The sequence below is a fragment of the Fopius arisanus genome, unplaced genomic scaffold, assembly GCF_000806365.1.
Source record: "Fopius arisanus strain USDA-PBARC FA_bdor unplaced genomic scaffold, ASM80636v1 scaffold00016, whole genome shotgun sequence".
Lineage (NCBI taxonomy): Eukaryota > Metazoa > Arthropoda > Insecta > Hymenoptera > Braconidae > Fopius > Fopius arisanus.
In genome coordinates this window covers 19,295-41,048 of record NW_011887755.1, presented here as the reverse complement: position 1 = coordinate 41,048, position 21,754 = coordinate 19,295, and the positions used below count along the sequence as shown (strand labels likewise).

Here is a 21,754-nt window from a genome sequence, read left to right as displayed (position 1 = left end):
CGAGAGACTGCTGCGACACTTCAGAGAAGATTCATCAAAAAACTAGGAATTTCAAAAAAAGAAAGAAAGAAAAAAGATGAAAGGTGTGGGGTTTCTTCGTCATCGACTTATATTCACCAAGATATGAAGAGATAATTCCAGTAGCTAACACCGAATCAAACAATAAAGATTTACACATGAGTCACACGTCCATCCTAACTTTCTCCCCCCTCGGATGACGTAATCTGGTGGGGGGTGTGAGGTAACAAGTTATCCATACAAATCAGCAAGACCTGTGTATATATGGATCATTGCAGGGCGTTGTGAACCCGCACATTGGAGTCACTTGATCGTAAACCGAAGCCGATAGTCAGCAAGCCAAGAGAGTCAAATGTACCCCCCAAACCACTGCCTCCATCAGCCCTTGCTGATAAGACACCAAATGGTGGCGCGGTGCCGTGCAGTAGTTGAGTTTAATTTAACACGTACGTTAAAACCCCAGCGACTAAACCAACGTGCTATTTTTTCTATTGTCATCGATTTATCGATTTTTCGCTTAAACCGTCGACAGGAGTATGAAAAAAAAAAAATGGTTCTCTGGATGTAAAGGTTGATGACTGGGAACCAGTTGGGCTACCTATTACAGTGTTGTGGTGTTTGAAAAGCTCTCATGTGGAAAAGCTGGATGAAGGCTGTGTGGAAAGACGGAGGAGGTGGCAGTGGTGGTGATAGGGCGTGCGCTTATGCGGTACATACCGACCTGGCAACCGGCTAGCACGCCAATTTACCCGACAAAATTTACGTGCCATGACAAAAATTAATCCCCGCAATCCCCTCCATCCCACCTCCATCCACCTGACAATCTCGTCTTATCACTGAGTGCCTGATGAGTACCTTTTCCCTGAATTATTTTGCCCTGACAGATATCAGATGAAATCCAATCGAAACTTGCGATTAATATGATGAGATGATGGAAGAATCTTCATCCCCCAGAAATCCATCCGGTCCTCCTCGCGGTGAAATCCATCTCTTGGTTCAAGTGAAGCTGAAAATGACGCAATGACCCGAGAAATTCATTCCACCAAATAGCAGATCCGACTGCTGGGGAGCGAATTGGTGGAAGGGCGATGGATAAAAAAAAAAGGTGAAGTATGTTCAAGTGACGTAACCCGTGTGGAGCCCTTCGGCATCTTCTTCGTCCACTTCGTTGGATGAAGCAGCGAATGAGAAGTACGGAAAAATGGCTGAGCCGCACCCACTTCGCCGAAGGTTTTTTCACGTGATTCCAAGAATTACAATAAAAAATTGCAGACAACCGGGAGAATAATCTTGAAACAGCACCGTAGGCTTTTCCCTCAGCGACGAAAAGATCATTTGACCTTTGTAGAGAAAGCCCGGTGATTCACTTGATCAGAGTGAAATTGCTCATAAAAATTCATGCACCAGTGATGTTAACTGGAATTGATCGTTCCAACTGAAGTGATAACGAAATAAATGGGAAATTCTCACCTTATCAATCGGCATTGAAGGGCACGCACGGCACAGGTTCCAGAATGAACCAATCATGAGGCCGAGCTGAATGTGTGGGGCAGTGGAACAGTAGTAAGACGGCCTTTAAGCCGACGGACACCGGTTATGTGATTAGTACTGAGGCCTTCCTAGGGCCAATTCCCTCTTGATTCACCTTTATCAACCTCGTCACCCCAATATTTATTTCCCTTTTAATCCCAACGAAGAAGACACAGTAATGGAGTAATCTCCAATCCACCTCTCTGCGTGCACTCTCCAACAACGTAGACTCCTCTATTGAATTTCTCTGTCAATCAATCACGTCATCAATAAACTCGCTCTTTTAAATTAACTTAAAACACACTTCATTCTCATTTAATTTCCTATTTCAGATTTTCTACTTCACACTGAGTGTCACTCACGATACCCGGCTTACGGCAATTTACGGCAATACGTTACCCTTAATAATAATCTATGTAACTGTAGCTTGCCTTACACAGCCCTTTGACCTGTCAAATTCAGTCATCCGATCAAATCAATGGTGCTTTGTTGTTTTATTACCGATTAGTCATTGATTGAATTGATTAATGGAATAAAATATTGTGGAATTGTGCTTCATCCGTATACGTGGTAAGCACTGCTCGTAACCACTGTGTGCTACCAACGTCGCGACGTGTCGCCGGCAAGGCGCTAGGCAGAGGGTGACAAGCGGGTAAAAACGGTACAACGAGACTGGTATTACGCGCAAGCGCCCTTTTACCGGTCGATAGTCCGCAATGTACTCGGTGAATATATCTCTCTGTCTCACTTCCTCAAATGCTTTAGTAAACCCCCTCAAACCCCCCCTTTTCCATCCACCAGGAGGTTCACCACCCCCTCCATTCTCCCACCCCCCATTCTTCCACCCCGTTTTCCATCACACTTGGGGTATACTCTGGTATTTTCTCTATTCCACGTACGTACATTGCGTCTCAGTTCTTCTTCTCTTTCCCTTCTAGTCGTAATGCCTCACTATCTTTTCTTGCTCTTCTCCGTTTTCCTTTTCTCTTCGGTTACTTTTTCTCGGGGCCTTTTCTTTGTCGACTACGGTTTCAACACAGACCAGACGGAAGGTGTTTAATGCTGATTTTTTTTGGCCACTTGTGTCTCAGATGTTTCGCAGTGTTGGTATTGATTTTTTATTATCAGTAATTCGTATGGGGAGGGAAATTCGGATCAATGGGAACAGGAGATCGTGATTTGGCTAGATTGGATGGTGGACTTCTGGGTTGGCGGGTATTTTTGCGGTAATTAGAAATTGAAGTGAGATATTTCACTCGTCGATCAATGGAGCTTTTCAAAAAAACTGTGACACTTGATTACGTGTCATTCAGGTGAAATTAGAAGTTTGGAATGCCCTCGGAATCTTGGTTTTCAATGTGGAGGGAATAGACAACTTGGTGATAATTTAACGAAGAATTACTAATGATGAACTTGATGAACTTGATGAACCATCAAGAAACGATTAATGAATAATTGACGTGAAATGTTAGTCAAATAGCTCCGCAAATTCTGCCATTCCTTCCTGAGAATAAGAATTCACTCACGATTTTACTGTATCGCGTCGTTTGGTCATAGTCGTTATATCACCGAAGCTTTTCACAGCTTTTCACTTCTCAAAATTACTGAGGTGAAACGAGCCATCACGTTAATTGCCAGTTGAGGAATATTCAGAGTCCGTCCATCATGGTTAGTTTCACTTTTCTCCCTTGGAATCTTCCCCGATTACTGCCGTACCTATTTTCCACGATACGTCTCTTCCCCCGGAATGCTCGCACGGAATGCAGAGAAAAAAAATTATGATAAAAGTAGAAAAAAAATATTCACAAATGAAAGAGAAGAGGAAGTGAGTGCGGGTGGATTGCATGGCACACTGAGTTTTTGTAAATTTTCTCCATTTTTATCATGAATCCCGTGGGTACACACTCCATATCCATGAGGAGAAATGAGAGGGGATGTACTGAGAAAACATAATGGATGGTGGTGGGGGTAGAGAGTAAAGGAATCACTGATAGTAAAATCGGCGCCGTAGCGGCGCGACCCTGGCAGTAACATTCGCGGATTCCAGGGAATGGCCCACTTGTCACAGATCCCACAGTCGATATAGGTCTCCATATTTTCGGATGAATTCCCTATACCGAACTTCCAATCCGGAAGTAACCGATAAGTGCTCAATGCAGCGAATTTATGAGACAGAAATTGAGATCGGGGAGATCGATCGGCCGAGAGGAACGTCAGAAATGTCTGCAACTGTTGGACCATTTCCTTATTCGGCGATAATGACAAAGTCGATCGATCCGATAATGTTAAATTATTTTATAATTATTGTTAATTCATGCAACATTTCTGGGATCGGAACATGTCAATTCCGTTTGCCACTGATGATGATTGGAATTATTTATTGAACGGGTAAAATCGGTAATCGTTTTTTTGCTATTTTTTACTATCAGTTTAATTCGTTTGTAATTCGATTAGAGTGATTAAGATATTTTTGGAAATGAAGGGATCGAACTGTGGACTTATGGTGACGTCAGTCTTCCACTGTGTGAACATGAAAATACCGATTCAATTAAAATGGAGTAAAGACCCTTGCCCCTCGACTCCCTTTGTTCACACAATCATGAATAATTCAGAACTTACACAGAAGGTACATGCGTAATCCACTGGATTCCCGAGTGGAGAACCGTTGGAATAACACAAGTATTTTTTGTCGTTCCAAAGTTTATCGTTGGAAAAATCAGGGTGGAAAACATTGCTGGCTCGTTAGGTGTTTCAGGGAGTCGTAAAATGTTTTGAGAGTGAAGAATGAGAGGAGAAAATGTTGGAAAACATGTCGAGTGAAATGAGCAAATGAAAAATGTTGACTCACTTTGGCATTTTATTTTCTTTTTTTAATTTAGCCGGAACACATGTGTAGTTAAGTGGATAATGCCATTCCCCCTGGACTCCCACCCCTTGAATTTCCCCAATATCTTTTCCAGATTCTTGGAAAGCTGGAATAAATAATGGGATGAAGGGAATGATTCCATCTGAAAATCAATCGGACATGTCCCCAAACTCGGAAAGCACCTCCTTTCATTTCCACTCTCATTGTCGCACTCAAAAATAATCCCATTGTTCAGCAAACCTCATTTTTCATCAGAAATTGTCAGAGGGCATTTAATTAAGCAAAGCCATTATTTTTCACACTATACTTTAAAAAATATAAATTTCGTGTACCTAGTGTCCCAGTTCTTAACGTGAACGTGAAATAACGATACGATATTTTATTATTTAACCAGGGAAATTTATATTATTTTATAAGTCCAGGGAAACAAACCTAAACATATGATTAATTATTCGAAACGCCGAGATGATGACAAAAGTGAATGCGAATGTTCACCCTAAAAATATTTGTAAACCCACAGCAAAAAAATAAACTAAAGGAAAAAAAAAACCGATAGAAAGTAAAAAAAAAAAGAGGGGAAAAGCAATGACGCTTGATGCCTGAGCATAACAAGAGAAGTCAGAGAAGGTGGGGGATAATATGGAAAATTGCTGGAAGGGTGTCGCGCCAGATTTTCATGGAGAAAACGCGACAGCCGAATTGAAAAGACACCTTCACTGACTTTTTGTCCATTGGAGATGGGATGTATAGCTCCAGCTTCCAGCTCCATCCCTTTCTTCGAGACCATTCTCATTTTTTTCTTTCTTTTATTAAAGCACTTTCCCTTACACGGAAGTTCCTTTCGTTCGAATGAAAGCATCCGTGATACTCCTATAGTGATATCTGACACCCTCACGCCCTTTTTCCTCTGTTCTCGGGACTTCATTTTGGACTTGAGTAGATGCCTATTGATTCCACCAGCAGCTCTGGCAAACTGCCTTTTGACTCTTCATCCTTTCGCCTTGAATCTTCCCCATGCAAACTGCCAATTCATTTACTCTGTACTGTTATAATTGCAATTAATAAATATGTGATAGAGTCACAATCAATTCCGCAACGAGAAAAACTCTAATGTAATAAATCAGTGGAGATTCGCGGAAATTCTAACTCGCGATGGAAGAGGGGGAGGGAGAAGAGGAGGGAAGCTAATTAGCTGGTGTTAATAATCTACTGAATAATTACCGTTCATTTTTTGGTTTAGTGATGATCGGCGATTTTGGAATAGGATAAACATGTGGAAAAGTTGTTTGATTGAGGGAAATATCCAACTTTCCGGCTCTTTGGAGGTTAAATATTCCTGAGAGGGTGGATCTTCCAATTAAAATCATCGTCATCCTCCACATCGGTGAACCCATATCATATCACCAGGTGAATTGATTGGGAGGGGAGAGCAATTGCAGGAGGTGAGGGAGAAGTGGTGAAGGATGATGAGCAAGGAAACACTTTAATAACCGACATCGTCATTACCGGGTAACGAGAAGATCGAAATTGATGATCCAATGAGTACAACGCTAAGTCACATGGAAGTGGAAAGTGCACGCGCGTTGTAATTTTTTAATTCTTCACTCTACTGGGATCGCATGTTTGGGGACAGGTCCTCCATTGTTGTAAAAAAATTACTCGACAAAGATTTATGTCATAGGGAAAATAGTCCCAGAAAAAGGACTAGTTTATAATCGTTTTATTTTCATTTTTTAGAACGGTTTAATGTTAGTTGAAATTTAAAGGACTGTGTTCTCTTGTGCTATAAACCTTAACTTTTATTCTTGGTTTTACTAGTCTGAATTTTTGCTTTATGGTTTTAGTCAGTCCCTGGACAACTCTCATGTAATACAGACGTACCTTCCGCGTGCTACTAAAGAATAACTTACCAAGTATTAAACGGCTTCTTAAAAATTATTTATTCACTTGCATATTCCAATATTCCTATTCCATATTCCAAAAAGGATAAACATCGAGACTATATGTATTTCGATATCTCGAAAGTCTGTCACGCTTATTCCTCATCGGTTCAGTCGTCTGAGGCGGCTAATTTGAATTTTGAACTCATTTAAATTAACAATTTTTCATCACAATTTTTTATAATTACAGAGCGGTGTAGCGCGTTCGTTCTCGTAGCTAAAACTTGATAGTTCCGTAAAATTTCCTGCAATCACATTTCGCTCCGGAATTACGGAAAAGACACGTGATTTTTGTTGAATATTTCTCCCCGTGTACGCGGAAATGAATGAGCGTTTCTCATCCGACTGATAACCATTTTATTTATCATTTATGGAGGGAATATCGAATAAGAAGTTTTATCTTCCCTTCCCGAAGAATTTCCTCCAGAAAAACGATAAATCATGTTATGCAACGTGACCATCGGGGTCAATTAGGATGACAGCAGGCACTTGTTCATTGCCGACAGGCACGAAGGGTCTCGAATTAAAGTAATAAAAAAGTGATCGTCGATGGTAAAAGAAATAACATAAAGAGACATTACCATAGGTATCATTGAATTGAGGTGAAACACGACAACAAACCGGTGCAAAAAGTGGCATTCACATAAAAATAAAAACTATTGCAGAATATTCCCTGCATACGAGATCATAAAATGTCAATATTTCAATTTTCCTCCAATTAAAAAAAAAGATTGATTCTCCATTACTCAAATGATGCTGTGAATTCTCAATAATTCCATACTTTTTTCGTAATTCTGAATTTTTTCCGTAGCAGTTGATAATTGTTGTTTATTCTCTGCGATAAATAAACTGTATTTATTTTTTATACTTCGACGAATTTACGCAGTTAAATCTACGCAGTGCACGGAAGCGAAGTTCCATTTTTTTTCTCTCTCTCTCGGAACTGTACTCTTATTTAGTGATTACATCGCTCACAGTTTTATATGCACTCAACATCCGCTTCACTCGTCTCCCTCTGAATTGCACTCTATTCATAGGGAGTTTCGAGTGCCTCTGGTGTAACTGTTTGTGCTGTCATTACCTACATACATCATGGCTTGTAAAATATATGCGTAATCCCCTCATTGAACTTGCACTTGAAAAGCTAGCTGAATTTTCTAAAAGTTGAAGGTGTGACAACACAATCTGCAATAATGGATTCATGACTGTCTTAGAATCATGAAGAGAACTTCCCTCTTTCCTCTTCACTCTTTTAAACAACTCTTTGTCAAACTCTTCCTGACTCCTTGAAACTCATTAAAAGAACTGAGTGTTTTATCCTCCTCTCTGCTTTGAATAAGATTCTGTCTCTGCTCTTCCTTCATTGTTAATCTTAACAGGTATTACTGCAGTTCTTTTAAACAAGTGATTGGCGATAAAAAATTTTTTTTTGTCCGGCCCAATTCTTGTGTATCGCTTTGCCAAAAGGGAAATGAGAAAAATAAAAATTTAAAGAATGGTCAATGCCCCATTCGATTTCCGTCTGAGTAGAACGTGTCATGAATGGATAAAGGAATTCGCCAGTGAAATTTTATTGGATTTACGCCAGGCTATCTTGAGGATATCCGCCCAAGGAAAGTCAGAAAATCGTACCCAGAGATAAAAATTTTTCCTATCTCCCTGTAGTTCATAGAGATTCATTCTTGAAACCTACTCTACCTCTGCGAATCTGTCTTACCAACTGTCGGCAACATAATCCACTGGAAAAATGAGTTTTATCGAATGTCAATTGCCAATTGAATTACCCTGAATATTCGGAGATTGATAAAGAGAGGAGATTCATTTAAACAAATGTTTCTGATTCATAATGAAATGAAATAAATTAAAGAAGTGAGGTTTCAACGATATGAGAAGTAAATCGACTTCATTATCGGTCAACCAAACTTCCAGGAAGTCTTCTGAAACCCTTGATGAAAAATAGTCCTCTAACACACGACAAGTGGAAACCTGAATACAGGTATATTATCCTCATGCTACTACAGCTGAATCGACGCTCTCCTTTATCATTCCTTTTATTCTCTTTTCTTATAGTGCAAGGTCCACGAGCAATCAACACCAACTATATCAACTATTGTATCACCAAAGGAGTAGTCATGAGAGAAGTCATGAATGCAAAAGTAAAAAACTACAACAAATAGAGCTAACAAAACGTAGAAAAAAAAACCTTCGATTTGATATTCTAATTGTCAAATGGAAGAGGCATTTGACTCTTATCCCATTACCCATTATAGTTCATCAATGGAAATACTTAAATTGATAAAGTACAATGAACAATAACGACCACTCAATTACAGTGCCAATTCTACCAGTGATAAGGGATTGGGGATGTGCCAATGTGCAGGATTTCCAACTCAACAAATTTATATGTATATATATTCGAATTATATATTTATCCACCTTTCAGCTCTACATTTACATAATTATCCAATGAGTAATAGTTACATACAACAGTTATCAATTTAGATTGTTTGGTGTGGGGGGAGAGATCTCTGAGAGATTGGGTATAAAAAAATAAGTGAAATATTTATAAGGTCGGGACACTTTGGAAGAAAGTCGTTCTAGGCCAAAGGGGCAATTAACCATGCCCCAGCCTCACTTGGATCGATCGGTCTCGAACGCGAGCGATATATTTTCAGAACATGCAACCCCTATGAGGTTAACAACCCCTTTTCCTTTAATCCCCACAATTATCAATTTGTCATCACGCGATAACAAAATTCACCTCCTCCGATAAACCGTGTTTAACGTACATATAATAAAACGTTGTGCACTCTGAGTGATGAAAAATTTTGTGTCTTCAGGGTTTGTTATCCATTATATGCATCTTGGAAGGGGTGAAAAAGCTGTTCTATTCACAACTTGTGGCTCCACCGGGATAACACATACTCTTTATTATTATCTCTCTCTTAAGGTTGGTTCATTGTTTTTGTTCACTCACCAAGTACTGCCTGCAATGTTTTTTACTTTTAACGCAGACACGCTGTTTCTTCTTCTTGTTACCGGAGGCACCGAAACCACCACCGTTCACCGGTTTCTCTTTGGCTGTTGACCCGAAAATTGGACCTTTATTCGCGGGCATCGTCCAGATTGGCGTTTATTTTAATTTTTATTTAACGACGAGATTTTTTAACGGAGTGATTTTAATGGAACCACCGGGGAATTAGTTGGCACTCGATATGGAGGGGTCCAGTGAGTGTCGAGGACGCGCCGTGAAGGAAAAACTCTTTACTCTTGTCACATGCGCAGGTCATTGGTTGGGGTTGTGCGCCGAATAAAAGGGAGTGTTTCACCTGTCGCGCCCTTGCGGATGAGTCACACGCTGCCAATCATACGACTATCGCGGATTTTAATGACGAGGGGAAAAAAAACCCGCATGCAAGCCACAGACATGTGGGTTTTTCCTTATTACTCCCGAGAAACTACACGAAATTTGTGAAATATGCAAATCAATGATCAATTTTCAATGTTTAGCTTTGCGATACTGATTTTTTCATTCAACTCACAGAAAAAAAAAATAAAAATCATCACGATTAAATTCCTCTATCCTCCTAATTTGTGAAAGAAATATAAATTTTTGAGTTTTAATTTATTCAATACCGAATTGCATTTTATCTTCTGTACTGAGATAAGGGAAAATCTTCATTTTGTAGTTAAAAATAAATATATTTCCTAGTGAATGAAAGCCGAGAAACACACCTAAAAAACTCATCTATTACCGGCTAGTCTTTCTTCTTGGATTTGGAATTGCCTGGATTTTCATGTGAGATGGCGCAAAGAGGTTAATTTCTCGTAAAGGGGTCTTTCACTCTCTCACTATCAACCAACACCATTAAAACCTCTCGACAGATAGTTGACCCTCGGATTCGCCTTCGGGTGTTTCAGTTCTCGGCTCTCGCCCGTGGCTTCTGTCGTTCTATTTCACTGCGTGTGTATCTGCCACGGGTAATCTGTGACAACTTGATATAATCCATCGTTGGCAGTGAAAAGTGATAGTAAGGTGCGCTATCAAGTCCTCCATTCTTCACCGATAATTTTAACTCAATCAATGCACCAGGAGTCATCGAGTTGGACCAACGAAAAAGAAGAAAGTACTACGAAAAGAAAAGATCAAAAAAAGTCAACGGCGTGTAGTGACTCGTTCCGATTGTTTTCCACATATGTGTGAGAGTGTTTTTTGAGTGTGTGAAGCAATAGAGAAACATAGAAGCCTCGCACGAACAACGGGACTGAAGAGACTCCGGGCGCGGTTCAACGTCGAGGAATACCTTCAAACAATCATCTATCACTCCCTATTATGTACTAAAAAATGGTCTGATTGACTCATCATGACCGTGGATTTTGCTGATTATTTTTGGGTGAGTTCAATTGACAATTCAATTATACAATCATTCAATTCAACATCAACTAAGTAAACACAGGTGATTACGTATTAGCTCTGTTAGTGATGTCACCTAATGTCGTTCACATCTGCATTAGCTTAGTCGTTATTTGTGACATCTGTGTTAGTGCAATGTGAGAGGTTAGGTGTTACAAATACCGCTTTTACACGAAGGAGTATTTGGCTCAATTGATGCAGCGATATAGGCGTTAGCAATTTAATTGTATTCTTCTTTGAAATATTAATGAGACAGGGCACGCCGGGTTAACGTGTGTAAAACTCGGGGCTTCTAGTGTCCTTCGGCATCTTTTTTTTTGTTTATTTCACTGTACCTTGTGGCTACTGCCCTTTCTCTTTTTCATCTTCCACGATTTTACTCGCGATTTTCTTATCGTTTTTCAAACTTTTCCCTAGGGTGATGTAGCATCTCACAGGTGCCTTCGGAGGAGTTGTACTGCGGCCTCCTTAGAGGCGGAAAAGTATGCAGGAGAGATTGGCATTCTGACATGGAATTTATGGCCATCTTTTCAACATAAATATTCATTTTTGTGAATATGAGATGGTTCGCGGTTATATTCGAGTTTGAAACAATTTTTTTTTCAATTTATGAAATTCTTGAGTTGTACAAATTATACAAGTACTCTCGGAATTATTTGAGTTTGTTTTATTTGTAAATTTTCAAAAAGAGTCGTTAGTATTCGCGAGAATCTCTTGCCACGGAATTTCATTAAAATACCAAAAAGTATCTGTACGATTTTTTTTTTTTAAACAACTGCTATATTCAAATATTTCTCTAGGTGTAGAGTGTTCATTACTTTCCACAATTTTTTTGAGCGTTGAACGTCGTGTTGTATTCTTATCTCAATAATTATTTTTTAACTGACTTTCAAACAGCAATCTTATATTAATAACTCAATTTAACTTTGCACTTATCGGCGTGACCTCTCGGTCGAAACCTCGGTTGAAAACCTCGATAAGATATTGGTCCATCCCTTCTCGCCCTTTTTCTTCCTCCGGTTGAAAGATAATTCCTCCCGTATCGTCATCCTGCCGAATGTATTTTTTTTTCGTGAGAAAGAGTCTGTGGAGAGTGAGCGAAAAAAAGTAAAACGAAATGTGTATATATAGCCATGAAAGGAGTTCAATGTTACGACACAGCTCGTTACCATTTATGGACAGGTCACGCGATAACGAGAGATGAAAAGAATTTGAGTGAAAGTTTTATTCATATGATAGTAATTAATTCGTCGGTAATAACGCATTACTTAAAACGACAAACGCTACGTGGAGTATTCATTATTCGCAGTCAAATATTGAGATAACCATAAATTATGCCCTTGAAAATTCATTAATTTTTTAATAATAATTAATGCAACTTTGCCCACATTTTTGCCAGACGCATTAATCTACCAAATAACTGATACAAGTTTTACAGATTTCATTCCACCGCAATATCGAACGATCCCTTCGCCATCGATCTGTCCCCAGAAATAATTGCATTTCCTTGCCATTCCGACATCACGCAAAATACAAAGATAAATAACCGGAATGATATTAGAAATAAATAAAAAAAAGCCAATAAGTTTCAAGGCCTTAGTTTTTCCAAGACGAAGTTACCATAATCGGTGCAATTATGTTCTTTGCATGACAAGTACCAGTCTCTGAGTGACTTCCTCAGACGATTCCCTCAAAAAGAAGAATTTTTCACTGGTGATTTTGAGTTGACGATGAGTATCCTGGAAAAACGATGGAAACCGGTCGAGCCAGTGGTGCCTTGGCCTTGTCGTGTTAACGCTAACAGAGAAACTTCTCTCAATCCATCTCAGAACAAAGTATCCATAGAATATAAAAATTTATGACTACGACAATGACGAAGCGAAGAAAAACATCTCAAGCCTTTTCTCGCTTCGAAGGTGCTTAACAAAGCTCTGAACGACGCCCCAAAGAGCACGTCATCATGTATTCTTTATCAATCATATCATGCAGTGGTTAAAAAAGGGGGAGAGCTCTCGTGCGTCACTGAAAAATGAAATTGTCGGGCAATTGATTGTCGCACATTAACCATACTTGCCGTGTACCACATAAAAAGTATGATTGCTAAATAATAAAGGACTGAAACTGAGTGGCTTTTAACCATTCTCTTAATTCTTTTAATCATTCATCCCGTGAAATATCATACAGAAACATTCAGTCTATCGCTCTATCGCTCTATCACTCTATCACTGTCCATGAATGTCATGTTCGACCTCTAAATCTCAGCCCAAACACTATCTAGTTAAACGCCCACGGAAGTCATGCTCGGTACTTTTCCACACTCTTCCAACAATACACATTATGTACACAATGTTCAACGTCGCATGAACATTGTTATATGGCTTCGGCAGACAACACGATGGAATCATTAACCCCGATATACCGAGAGAAGTACAACGAAAAAGATGAAGGACATTTTAAATCAGTTCCAGAGATTCCCAAGTTCATTTTTCATTCTCTCAGCAGTAATGTACTTATGAATAAAATGAGATTCTCTCTAATAATGTTCCAGGGTGAAAAGAATAATGGATTTGACGTACTGTACCATAATATGAAACATGGAGTGGTGGCGAGCAAGGAATTGGCAGAATTTCTCCGGGAGAGATCGACCATTGAGGAGAATAACTACAAATTGCTGAGCAAAGTTGCTAAACAAGCGAGCAACAGTAGCAGCACCCAGGGCACATTTGCACCAGTATGGGCAGCATTGCGTGGAGCTGCTGAAAAACTCGCTGGTCTTCATCTCCAAATGGCCCAGCGAGTCTCTGAAATTATCAAAGATGTGTCGAAATACGCTGACGAGCTTCACAAGAGGCACAAGGCTGTAAGTACATCTACATAATTGTTTTAAATTGAATGACTGACGGCCCACGATAGCGGCAGTATCTTATGTCCAAACGATTGTCCAGTTGCCCTGTGGTTGTTATCAGTTTCCGCCCACTCGGTTCATCTCGTACTGTACTTTTGTCGATGCACGTCAACAATTGAGAGCGCTCACAGTTGGGTAGATTGAGTTGAGATGGGGTTTTGTCTTTCAGGTGAAAGAGGAGGAATCCTCGACTCTCGAAGTTGTACAGAATATTCAGAGTATTACTGTGACACTGCAGAAAGCCAAGGACATGTGCATGCAGAAGGCACTGGAGTTGGAGAAGCTTAGAAAGGACAATGCCAGTCAGCGAGAGTTGGAAAAGGCTGAGGCCAAGTTCAAAAAGACTCAGGATGATTATAAAGCACTTGTAGATAAATACACTGATGTTAGAAATGATTTTGAGACTAAAATGACAGCTGCATGTAGGGTGAGCATTTATTGAATTGGATCTGTTTATTTTGTTTTCCTCGTATTGAAATATTTCTTGCTAACTGGAAATAATTGACGCAACATATTTATCCAGAGATTTCAAGATGTGGAGGAGACCCACCTGAGGCACATGAAGGAGTTTCTCAACACCTACGCCGACGCTCTCCAGGCGAATCACGAACAGGTTGGACAGGTTCACATTGACTTCAAACGCCAGTGCCTGGATATGACTGTGGAAAAGCTGCTGGAGCAATTTGTGCAGTCGAAGTACACGGGTTTCGGACGGCCAGGTAATCGTCGTGACTTTATTAACGACACTACGAAAGCCACTGATGTACCTAATACGCCAGGCGTGATCGAGTACGACGAGGTGATGACCAGTCTAGCTGAGATTGCCAGTCAAACTCACCAGGTGGAGGCTCCCACTGATACAGCCAAGGATACAGCGACCAAAGGAACTAATGGAGAAACAGGCGTTGCTGGTAACAAACCGTATAAGAAAAGTCTCAATTCTAAGGGCTTGGGTAGTTGGGATGGGGGAAGGGATAATGAGAAGATTAAGGAGAAGGATAGAGACGCAACCACCAAGGGCTCACGTCGTACCACCTCGCTTCTCAACCTGTTCATGTCCAACTCCCAGGGTAGGTCATCCAATAACATCAATTCAATGACAGAGAGATTATGATAAACAGTCGCAGTTACACATATTTGATTTCACTCCTAGCACTCATTGTTTTTCTGCTTTGATACAAGAAGCCCCATATTTTTTTTCGCATCAAATTCATGATTTTAAACGATTAACTCAAATGTTTACTTCCTGTATAATTCCATTAATTTCGATTAATTTTGTATCCAGGCAGCTGACAATGTGTGTCACATTTTTTCCAGCACAGTTTTTTTTGTCAATAGGCGAAAATCCCTCGGGTTACTAGTTTTCACTCTAGAATCGTTGTCATTACGCTTTTTGTGGTCGTGTTTATGAACCCTAGCTTGTCCATCGTTGCTCTAACAAATCGGGTGGAGGATGATGTACTGAGAGTCGCATATTCCCATTGCAATTTGAATGAAATGAAGCGTTTTTATTAAATCGTTGCATATTTTTTTTGTTGTGTTCTGTAAACTTTCTCCTTCCTATTCTTTTGATTAAATGGATGGGAAAGAGTGACGCAGCGAGATTTGAAGGGAGTAGAGGCGGGCCGAAAAAATATGAGCGATGAGTGATTGTTTCAGAGAGACAGAGGCAAGCAGGGTCTGGTTCGGCACCAGTCACACCTCAGGGCAACAATCCGCCTACTGCCGTTCCACCTCCCAGCATCTCCAGGAACCCTCTAAGAGGATCTAAATGTAACTGCTTATCAATCGTGAATTATCTAAACTCTATAAAGCATTCAAATCAAGTATCTGAAAATTCAATCGACTGCAACTTGTTGGGTAATTGAAGGGGCCAAGGAGATTTATTGAATTTTTTCCATGATTCTAATTATTAAAAATCATTGAAAATATTAAATGCCCGTTCAACGGTCATTTAAACTAAACGACACAGTGACACAGCTGTTTCTATTTTTATTATTTCTCCACGAAAATATTGAAACGTCATCTGCAATCAATGCGTTATAATTGCCGATCGTTTTTCTCATTGCATAAATTTCTTTTACTTCAGTTGATCCCTCAATAAAATTCTCTGTATCTCCTTGATCTATTCAAGTATCCGATTCACATGACTATACAGTAATGTCTATGCGCAAAGTAAATTGATCAATCGCAGTGATTCCCACATACTACGAACAAGAACGACATCTCATTCGCTTAAACGTAAACACATTTTCTCACTGCTGTAATTGTTTTCTCTTCCCCCTCCTCCCCAACGAGAAACATTCGGGTACCCTGTATGTTAAGTTTGAATCGTTTAATTCTATTCATAGCTTCTTCAACCTGATTTAAACGTTCTTGCACGTGCTGATAAGTGCTACATCCTTTTTTATTCCAAAGTGAATTAAAAAAAAAGTTTTACATCTTTAAATCTTGTTTGCTGTTGAAAATGGTGTTGACTGGCGTTGCCTCTTTCTCAACGGCCTAAAAATGGACTAAAGTTGATGGTGGGTTTTGAATGGAAAGGTGAACTGTCTTCACAATATCTATCTGCCTTGTTATTTGTCTTACAGAGAATCTCCTTGATGAGGGTTTAGAATTAATTAGAATGGTGACACGTACAACAGAACCTCCACTCTGCACCCTAGAACACGCTGAACACTGGCATTATTAATCGTTAATCAATCTTCTCTCCTTAATCATCATCTGCTGATGATAAAGCCACAATAACACCTAGATGTTGATACTCACCTTCCGCTAACACCAGCTTTATAGATTTACTTCTAATTCTGTGGATGGGTGAGATAAGGGGATAAACGTATACAATCCAATCGATAAAATGGACTTATCGCCTTGTGATCATTCGTACCAGGATTATCTCTACAATGTTTTTATCTAAATTGTTTTTCTAACAGTCATTATGGGCACTGATAGGGAGGGGCCTTCATTGACACTTTTCCTGGGAATTTCAGGCCAGTCAGTGGAATCTTATCCCTGATCATTGCTCGTTCTCTTCATCGATTTGTATTTCTTCGTTTACAACAATAATCTACACGATGATAGCCGGGTTTATTCAATTATGGTGTTGTGTTAAATGCACTTTGTACCGGTGTAATTCATCTGTACGGCACTGCAGTGGGAAGCTATCGATAAAGTGTTAAATGTCTTACCTCGTCCGAGGAAAAATAGATCGAAGGCGTTTTACACTAGAAGAGCACTTTCCATGCTATAACAATCATCACACTGTTAGAATTTTTTAATTGAGTATTTATCAGAGGGGAGAAATGGACTTGAATGAAAGACGTTGAGGGGCAAGGGGGCGACGGGTGATGCCTCAGGTGAGCCGTCATATTATTACAAATAATTATGGTTTTTTTAACTCAGTTTTCATTGACTAATGCATGGCTCAGTCTTTTAATCTGCCCTGATGAAAAACATCTTGACAGAAATTTTTGTGCATCTCCAGAGCTGCAGTGTTACCCTATAATTTTTTTTTTTTTGCGAATCCCGTGATCGCTGCATCAAGTAAATGTTCTCTAAATTGACAAAAACACTGGAAAAATGAATTTGCATGGTTCTTATATTTCTCCTATTAATGATTCAGTCCCGAAATATGATTATATTAATTGTTAGAAAAACAATTTATCGAGTTATCCCTGAGTAGCTGATTTAGGTGATGGTTGCTGTTTGGGTTTGTTCTAAAATAGATCGCCGTTGATAGCAAGCTCTTTCGCTGATTATAATATCTCATTTGACTTTCTATATGCACATTTAGCTTCTCTTTACCTACGTTAATTGCCAAATATCAATTTCAATACCGCTGTTGATCTGTTATCGCCATTAGAAAAAGAATACTTTTATGAAATGGGGTGAGTGAAAACATATGGACAATTTAGTGTCCAGTTATAAGTATTGGTACTCTTGCATAAAGTAAACAGCATCGATCTCGCTTAGATTCAGGTATAAAAAAATTCCAAAGAATTCCAGCTTAATCGTTGCGGATTTACATTATTATAAATTCCATTTGTGTTCTGTGGGAAATTCAATAGAAAAGTAAGGGAAATGGGGTTTCAATATTTCTATAGAATTTTATTTATCTCTTCTTTGTCATTTTGATTCTTTCTACACAATTTGTTCAACATAAATTTCTCGAGTTTTTGTCGCAGAATTTGCATCTCCATCTTTTCAGGGCAAAATTGTGAAGAAAACTCAATGGATTTTGTTGAATTAAAATTTATTCGTTTCTCTTTTTTCCTATCAGATATGTTTCACGGTAGATCTGTGGAATAAAATTTTAATATTCTTCTTTCGGAGATGTTTTTTTTGTAAATTTCATCAGAATGATTCTATTATTCCATGAAGGAGTGACTATTGAATAATTTAATGAAATTTTGGTTATCGTGATATCGACAGGGTTTCTTCGCAGTAGACGAGAGAAGAGAAAGGAGAAAAAGGCGAAGAAGAAGAAGGACTCCGTGGATACAAGCAGTAACAAGGAAGAAAAGTCTGACCTGTCAGTATACGAATTATCAGCATACCCAGTGCGACTGATAAATTCTTATTGCAATACTATCGTGTTTTCTATCCATATGTGAATTTTGTATTATGAGTAGTCATATTTGAATAGATAGAGCTCAATTAAGTAGTAACTCTAACATTTAAAACGCGAAGTACACTGGGCTTGCTGAAAGCTTGACAATCTGCTGAATAATTCACTAAAATTTGGCTTTTTCGTTTCAACTGTCAACAATGAAAACAGAGAAGAAAAGGACGAGAGTCGAAAATCTGAAACACCAACGCCTGAAGTGGACGAGGATGGTTTTTGCATCAGACCCAAGCCCGATCCATGGGAGAACGAGAAGGGTTTTTACTCGAGTTCGGACACTGAATCGGAGGACGAGAGGGAAAGAAAAATACGGGTTGAAATAAAGCCATTGAGCAATGGTGGTGCACCCATGAGTGCGAGTGTCGACGAGTTGAGAGCAACTGTTGAGAATCTCTCGTTGTCACCAGCACCCACGGGTCGCAGGGGTTCGAATACCGACTCGGATCATCTGATGAAGAGATCCCAGTCGGTTTCCCAACAGCTGGGTAAACCAAGCTCAGATTTACTTGGATTAAATTTATTCAATCCAAGTAGTACACCATCGAGTGCCTCAACGCCAACAGCCAGTCATCCCTATGCACCACTGCAGAGTCCACCACCCATGTCATCGTCACCAGTGCCACAGAGTGCACCACCACAGTTGACCAGTACAAACACGAAATTTCCAGAGGGTGATTTATTCTCGGAGATTGGTGATATTACTCCTGCGTTGCCACCGAAGCAATCAGCATCCTCAACACCTACAGGATCGATTGCTATTCCTAGGCCTTCATCACGACGCAGTGAAGGTCCAACTCGAGGTCGAGCATCACCAGCCACTATTTCCAGGGCTGACAGTGTCGCTAGTTTAGAATTTCGCACTGCTGGAGTCGGTGTTGGATCCTCCAGGGGCCCATCACCCCTTACTATCGGACTCGCTGATACAATTCCTCTTGCAGTGGCATTCCATGAGATTGTACACTCGTATTTTAGGGGAACCGATGAGAATCGTTGTCAGGTCAAACTCAGTGGCGACATGATGCTATCCTTTCCTGCTGGAATCGTCACTGTCTTGGCTAATAATCCCAGTCCTGCAAAACTTTTATTCAGGATCAGGAACAGTAATCGACTTGAGAGATTGCTACCTAATGGTCAACTCGTTAACATGTGAGTGATTTTTTAACAATTTAAGTTGTCATTGTGAGGGACGGTATGACTAATTGCCATTTCATTCTCTTACTCAGCGACGCCACTCAGACCACATCAGACTGTACAATATTTGAGTTTAATATGAGTGCCTTAACCACATTGCTACGTCGTCAGGCAGAGCAGAACCCCTCAGCCTCGTACTTCAATGTGGACATTCTCAAGTATCAAATTAAGAATAAAGAAGGTGCAGGCTCATGTCCATTTCAACTGGTGGCGTACTGGAAGTGTGAGTCAACCCACACGGATCTCAAGGTAATTCTCTTCTTATCGTTATTTGTCATTTCTTGAACATACAAAAGAAGCCACTTCGGCATAAGCAGTCACATGGAATTCACAGATCGACTACAAGTACAACAGTCGTGCAATGGCATCCCCAAGTCCTCTGCTAAACCTCCACGTGGCAGCCCCCATCGACGGTGGCTTCAAGACCCTTCACAGTAAACCCTCAGCCCAGTGGCTGCCAGACACAAACAGACTACTTTGGAAATTCACAGAGTTGTCTCAGCACAGTGAGAGTAGCGGGGTTGGTTCATTGAAAGCACGAATTGAGCTTGATCGTGGCCCAGGATCTCAAGGGACTATCGTAACTCAGTTCAATTGCGAGGGAACGACCCTCTCGGGTGTTGAGTTCGAACTCGTTGGTGCTGGATATAGACTAAGCCTCGTAAAACGCCGATTCGTATCCGGCAAATATATTTGCGATGGCGACAGCGATCCAAGAACTCGTTATGCAGCTCCACCCTCTAGCACAGATTGACGATTGCCCGAGTGGTCACCAAAATGGGAAACACAGTCCACTTGATCTTCATTGATTTTCCAACCCTCACTGCCGATGCCTTAGATAATTCAATGGACATTGCGGCCAATGTGAATTTCAATTGCACATATGAAATTGAGGAAAGAACACTATGAGTTATCAGATTCAAAGGCTATTCTTGAAAATTATCACATACCAAAGTTTCATGCATGCAAGAAGGAAGAATTAGTAATTGCAAAATTATGGCCTCTTTATTATTCAGTATATTTGAAAATCGTGAAAATTCTTCCTTCAATATTTTGTTACTTGGAAAACTCATAGTTATCTGCCCTTAAAGGCTGTTGGATACCAAAGAGATATATGGCCGTTGTGGATATTGGATGATATTATTTTTATCGATTTTATGTGAGGAGCGATGTGCGAACACCAAAGGCTTTCTAGAGGATAGAAATGCGCGAACAAAACTCAAGAGAATTAGATTTATTTTCCGTTTGTACATAAACACCCCTTCGGATTAGAAAGTTTTTATAACTTTACGATGTTTTTGTATTAATTCAACGATTTGCTAGGTAATGATTATGATAAATTTTGATTATCTTCAGTTAGACGTAAGTTGTGCTAGGGGATAGGAGATATTTCAGTGGAAAATATTAGAAATGAATTTTTCACTTGTTGGTTCTTTGGTGTCCAACACACCTTTGCCTTTAGCCAGAATAATTCGCCATTTTCTATTGTTCTCGATGATTACATTATTAGTTCATGTTTCATCTGTTAAAATGCTTATTCATTCATGATAACTATTAATATACTCGTTACATTGTTCCACATTGTTAGTTATTTATGTAAATGAAGAAGATTATTTCAAAATTCAATTATTCACATCTTTATGGCTTTTGAATCCGTCAATAATGTTATAATTATCTTTACTCCAAGTATTTTTTTTTCTTTTTGTCATATGCAAAGCAATTTTTTTGTCATGCGGAAGCAATAATGAGTGATGAATGCAGGATAAAAGCTATCGATTTGACGATGGTAAAGCCTCATTTGCTGTTGAATTATATATTCAGGTGCCAAGTTCAGGAACAGCTACTCATAAATGTGTGGAACGCATGATATTTTCCCGAGCCATGCCCCTCGACCTCTGTGAGCTCATCTACTTGAATTTACTCATCAATTACATATCTGCAGAAAAACAACGGGCAGAGCGTAACGAAGAGAAGTCTATGATGAATTTGTTTGAGATAAATCGAAATTGCACTCTAAATTAGCGAAAACTCAACTCATTCCAATTAATTTGATACTTCATTGAATTATTAATAAGTTTACTTTAAGTTGTCGATCTATAGGTTTTTATGAAACAGTAATTTGTATTATAAACGCAAGGGGAGGACACAAACTTCATAAAAACAATTTAACCGCGGATGTTAAAGTGATCCAATATGGACGCGGATGTAAATAATCGCAATAAAATTATATCAAAAAGAATATTTAGATAAATGACAATTGATAATT

General features: G+C 39.5%; 2 protein-coding genes across 11 annotated transcripts in view; one reads left to right on the top strand and one right to left on the bottom strand.

Annotated features, from left to right (window-relative positions):
• LOC105263652 (proteoglycan 4) overlaps nt 1-9,852 on the bottom strand; it is a 37,417-nt gene extending 27,565 nt beyond the window's left edge. For 3 of the 8 annotated variants that reach the window (XM_011299987.1, XM_011299988.1, XM_011299989.1), the window contains exon 1: nt 9,332-9,852. In XM_011299987.1, coding sequence (XP_011298289.1) covers nt 9,332-9,472 — 141 coding nt within the window. In that variant the 5' untranslated portion in view covers nt 9,473-9,852. Of the gene's footprint in view, nt 1-1,488; nt 2,171-9,331 lie in introns of those variants that run through there. The other 5 variants (XM_011299996.1, XM_011299995.1, XM_011299994.1 and 2 more) reach the window with 4 other exon arrangements.
• A 391-nt stretch (nt 9,853-10,243) lies between these two features.
• Nucleotides 10,244-21,204, top strand: LOC105263646 (FCH domain only protein 2). Of its 3 annotated transcripts, XM_011299977.1 has the most exons (9): nt 10,244-10,748; nt 13,317-13,628; nt 13,843-14,100; nt 14,197-14,392; nt 14,453-14,584; nt 18,105-18,204; nt 18,451-19,443; nt 19,521-19,737; nt 19,823-21,204. In XM_011299977.1, the coding sequence occupies exons 1-9, from the start codon at nt 10,719-10,721 to the stop codon at nt 20,240-20,242; spliced, it is 2,658 nt and encodes an 885-aa protein (XP_011298279.1). In that variant the 5' UTR covers nt 10,244-10,718; the 3' UTR covers nt 20,243-21,204. The 3 variants fall into 3 exon arrangements, with proteins under 3 accessions (XP_011298279.1, XP_011298278.1, XP_011298277.1); XM_011299976.1 differs by having other exon boundaries at nt 14,197-14,584; nt 18,105-18,195; XM_011299975.1 differs by having other exon boundaries at nt 14,197-14,584.
• Nucleotides 21,205-21,754: the final 550 nt, after the last annotated feature.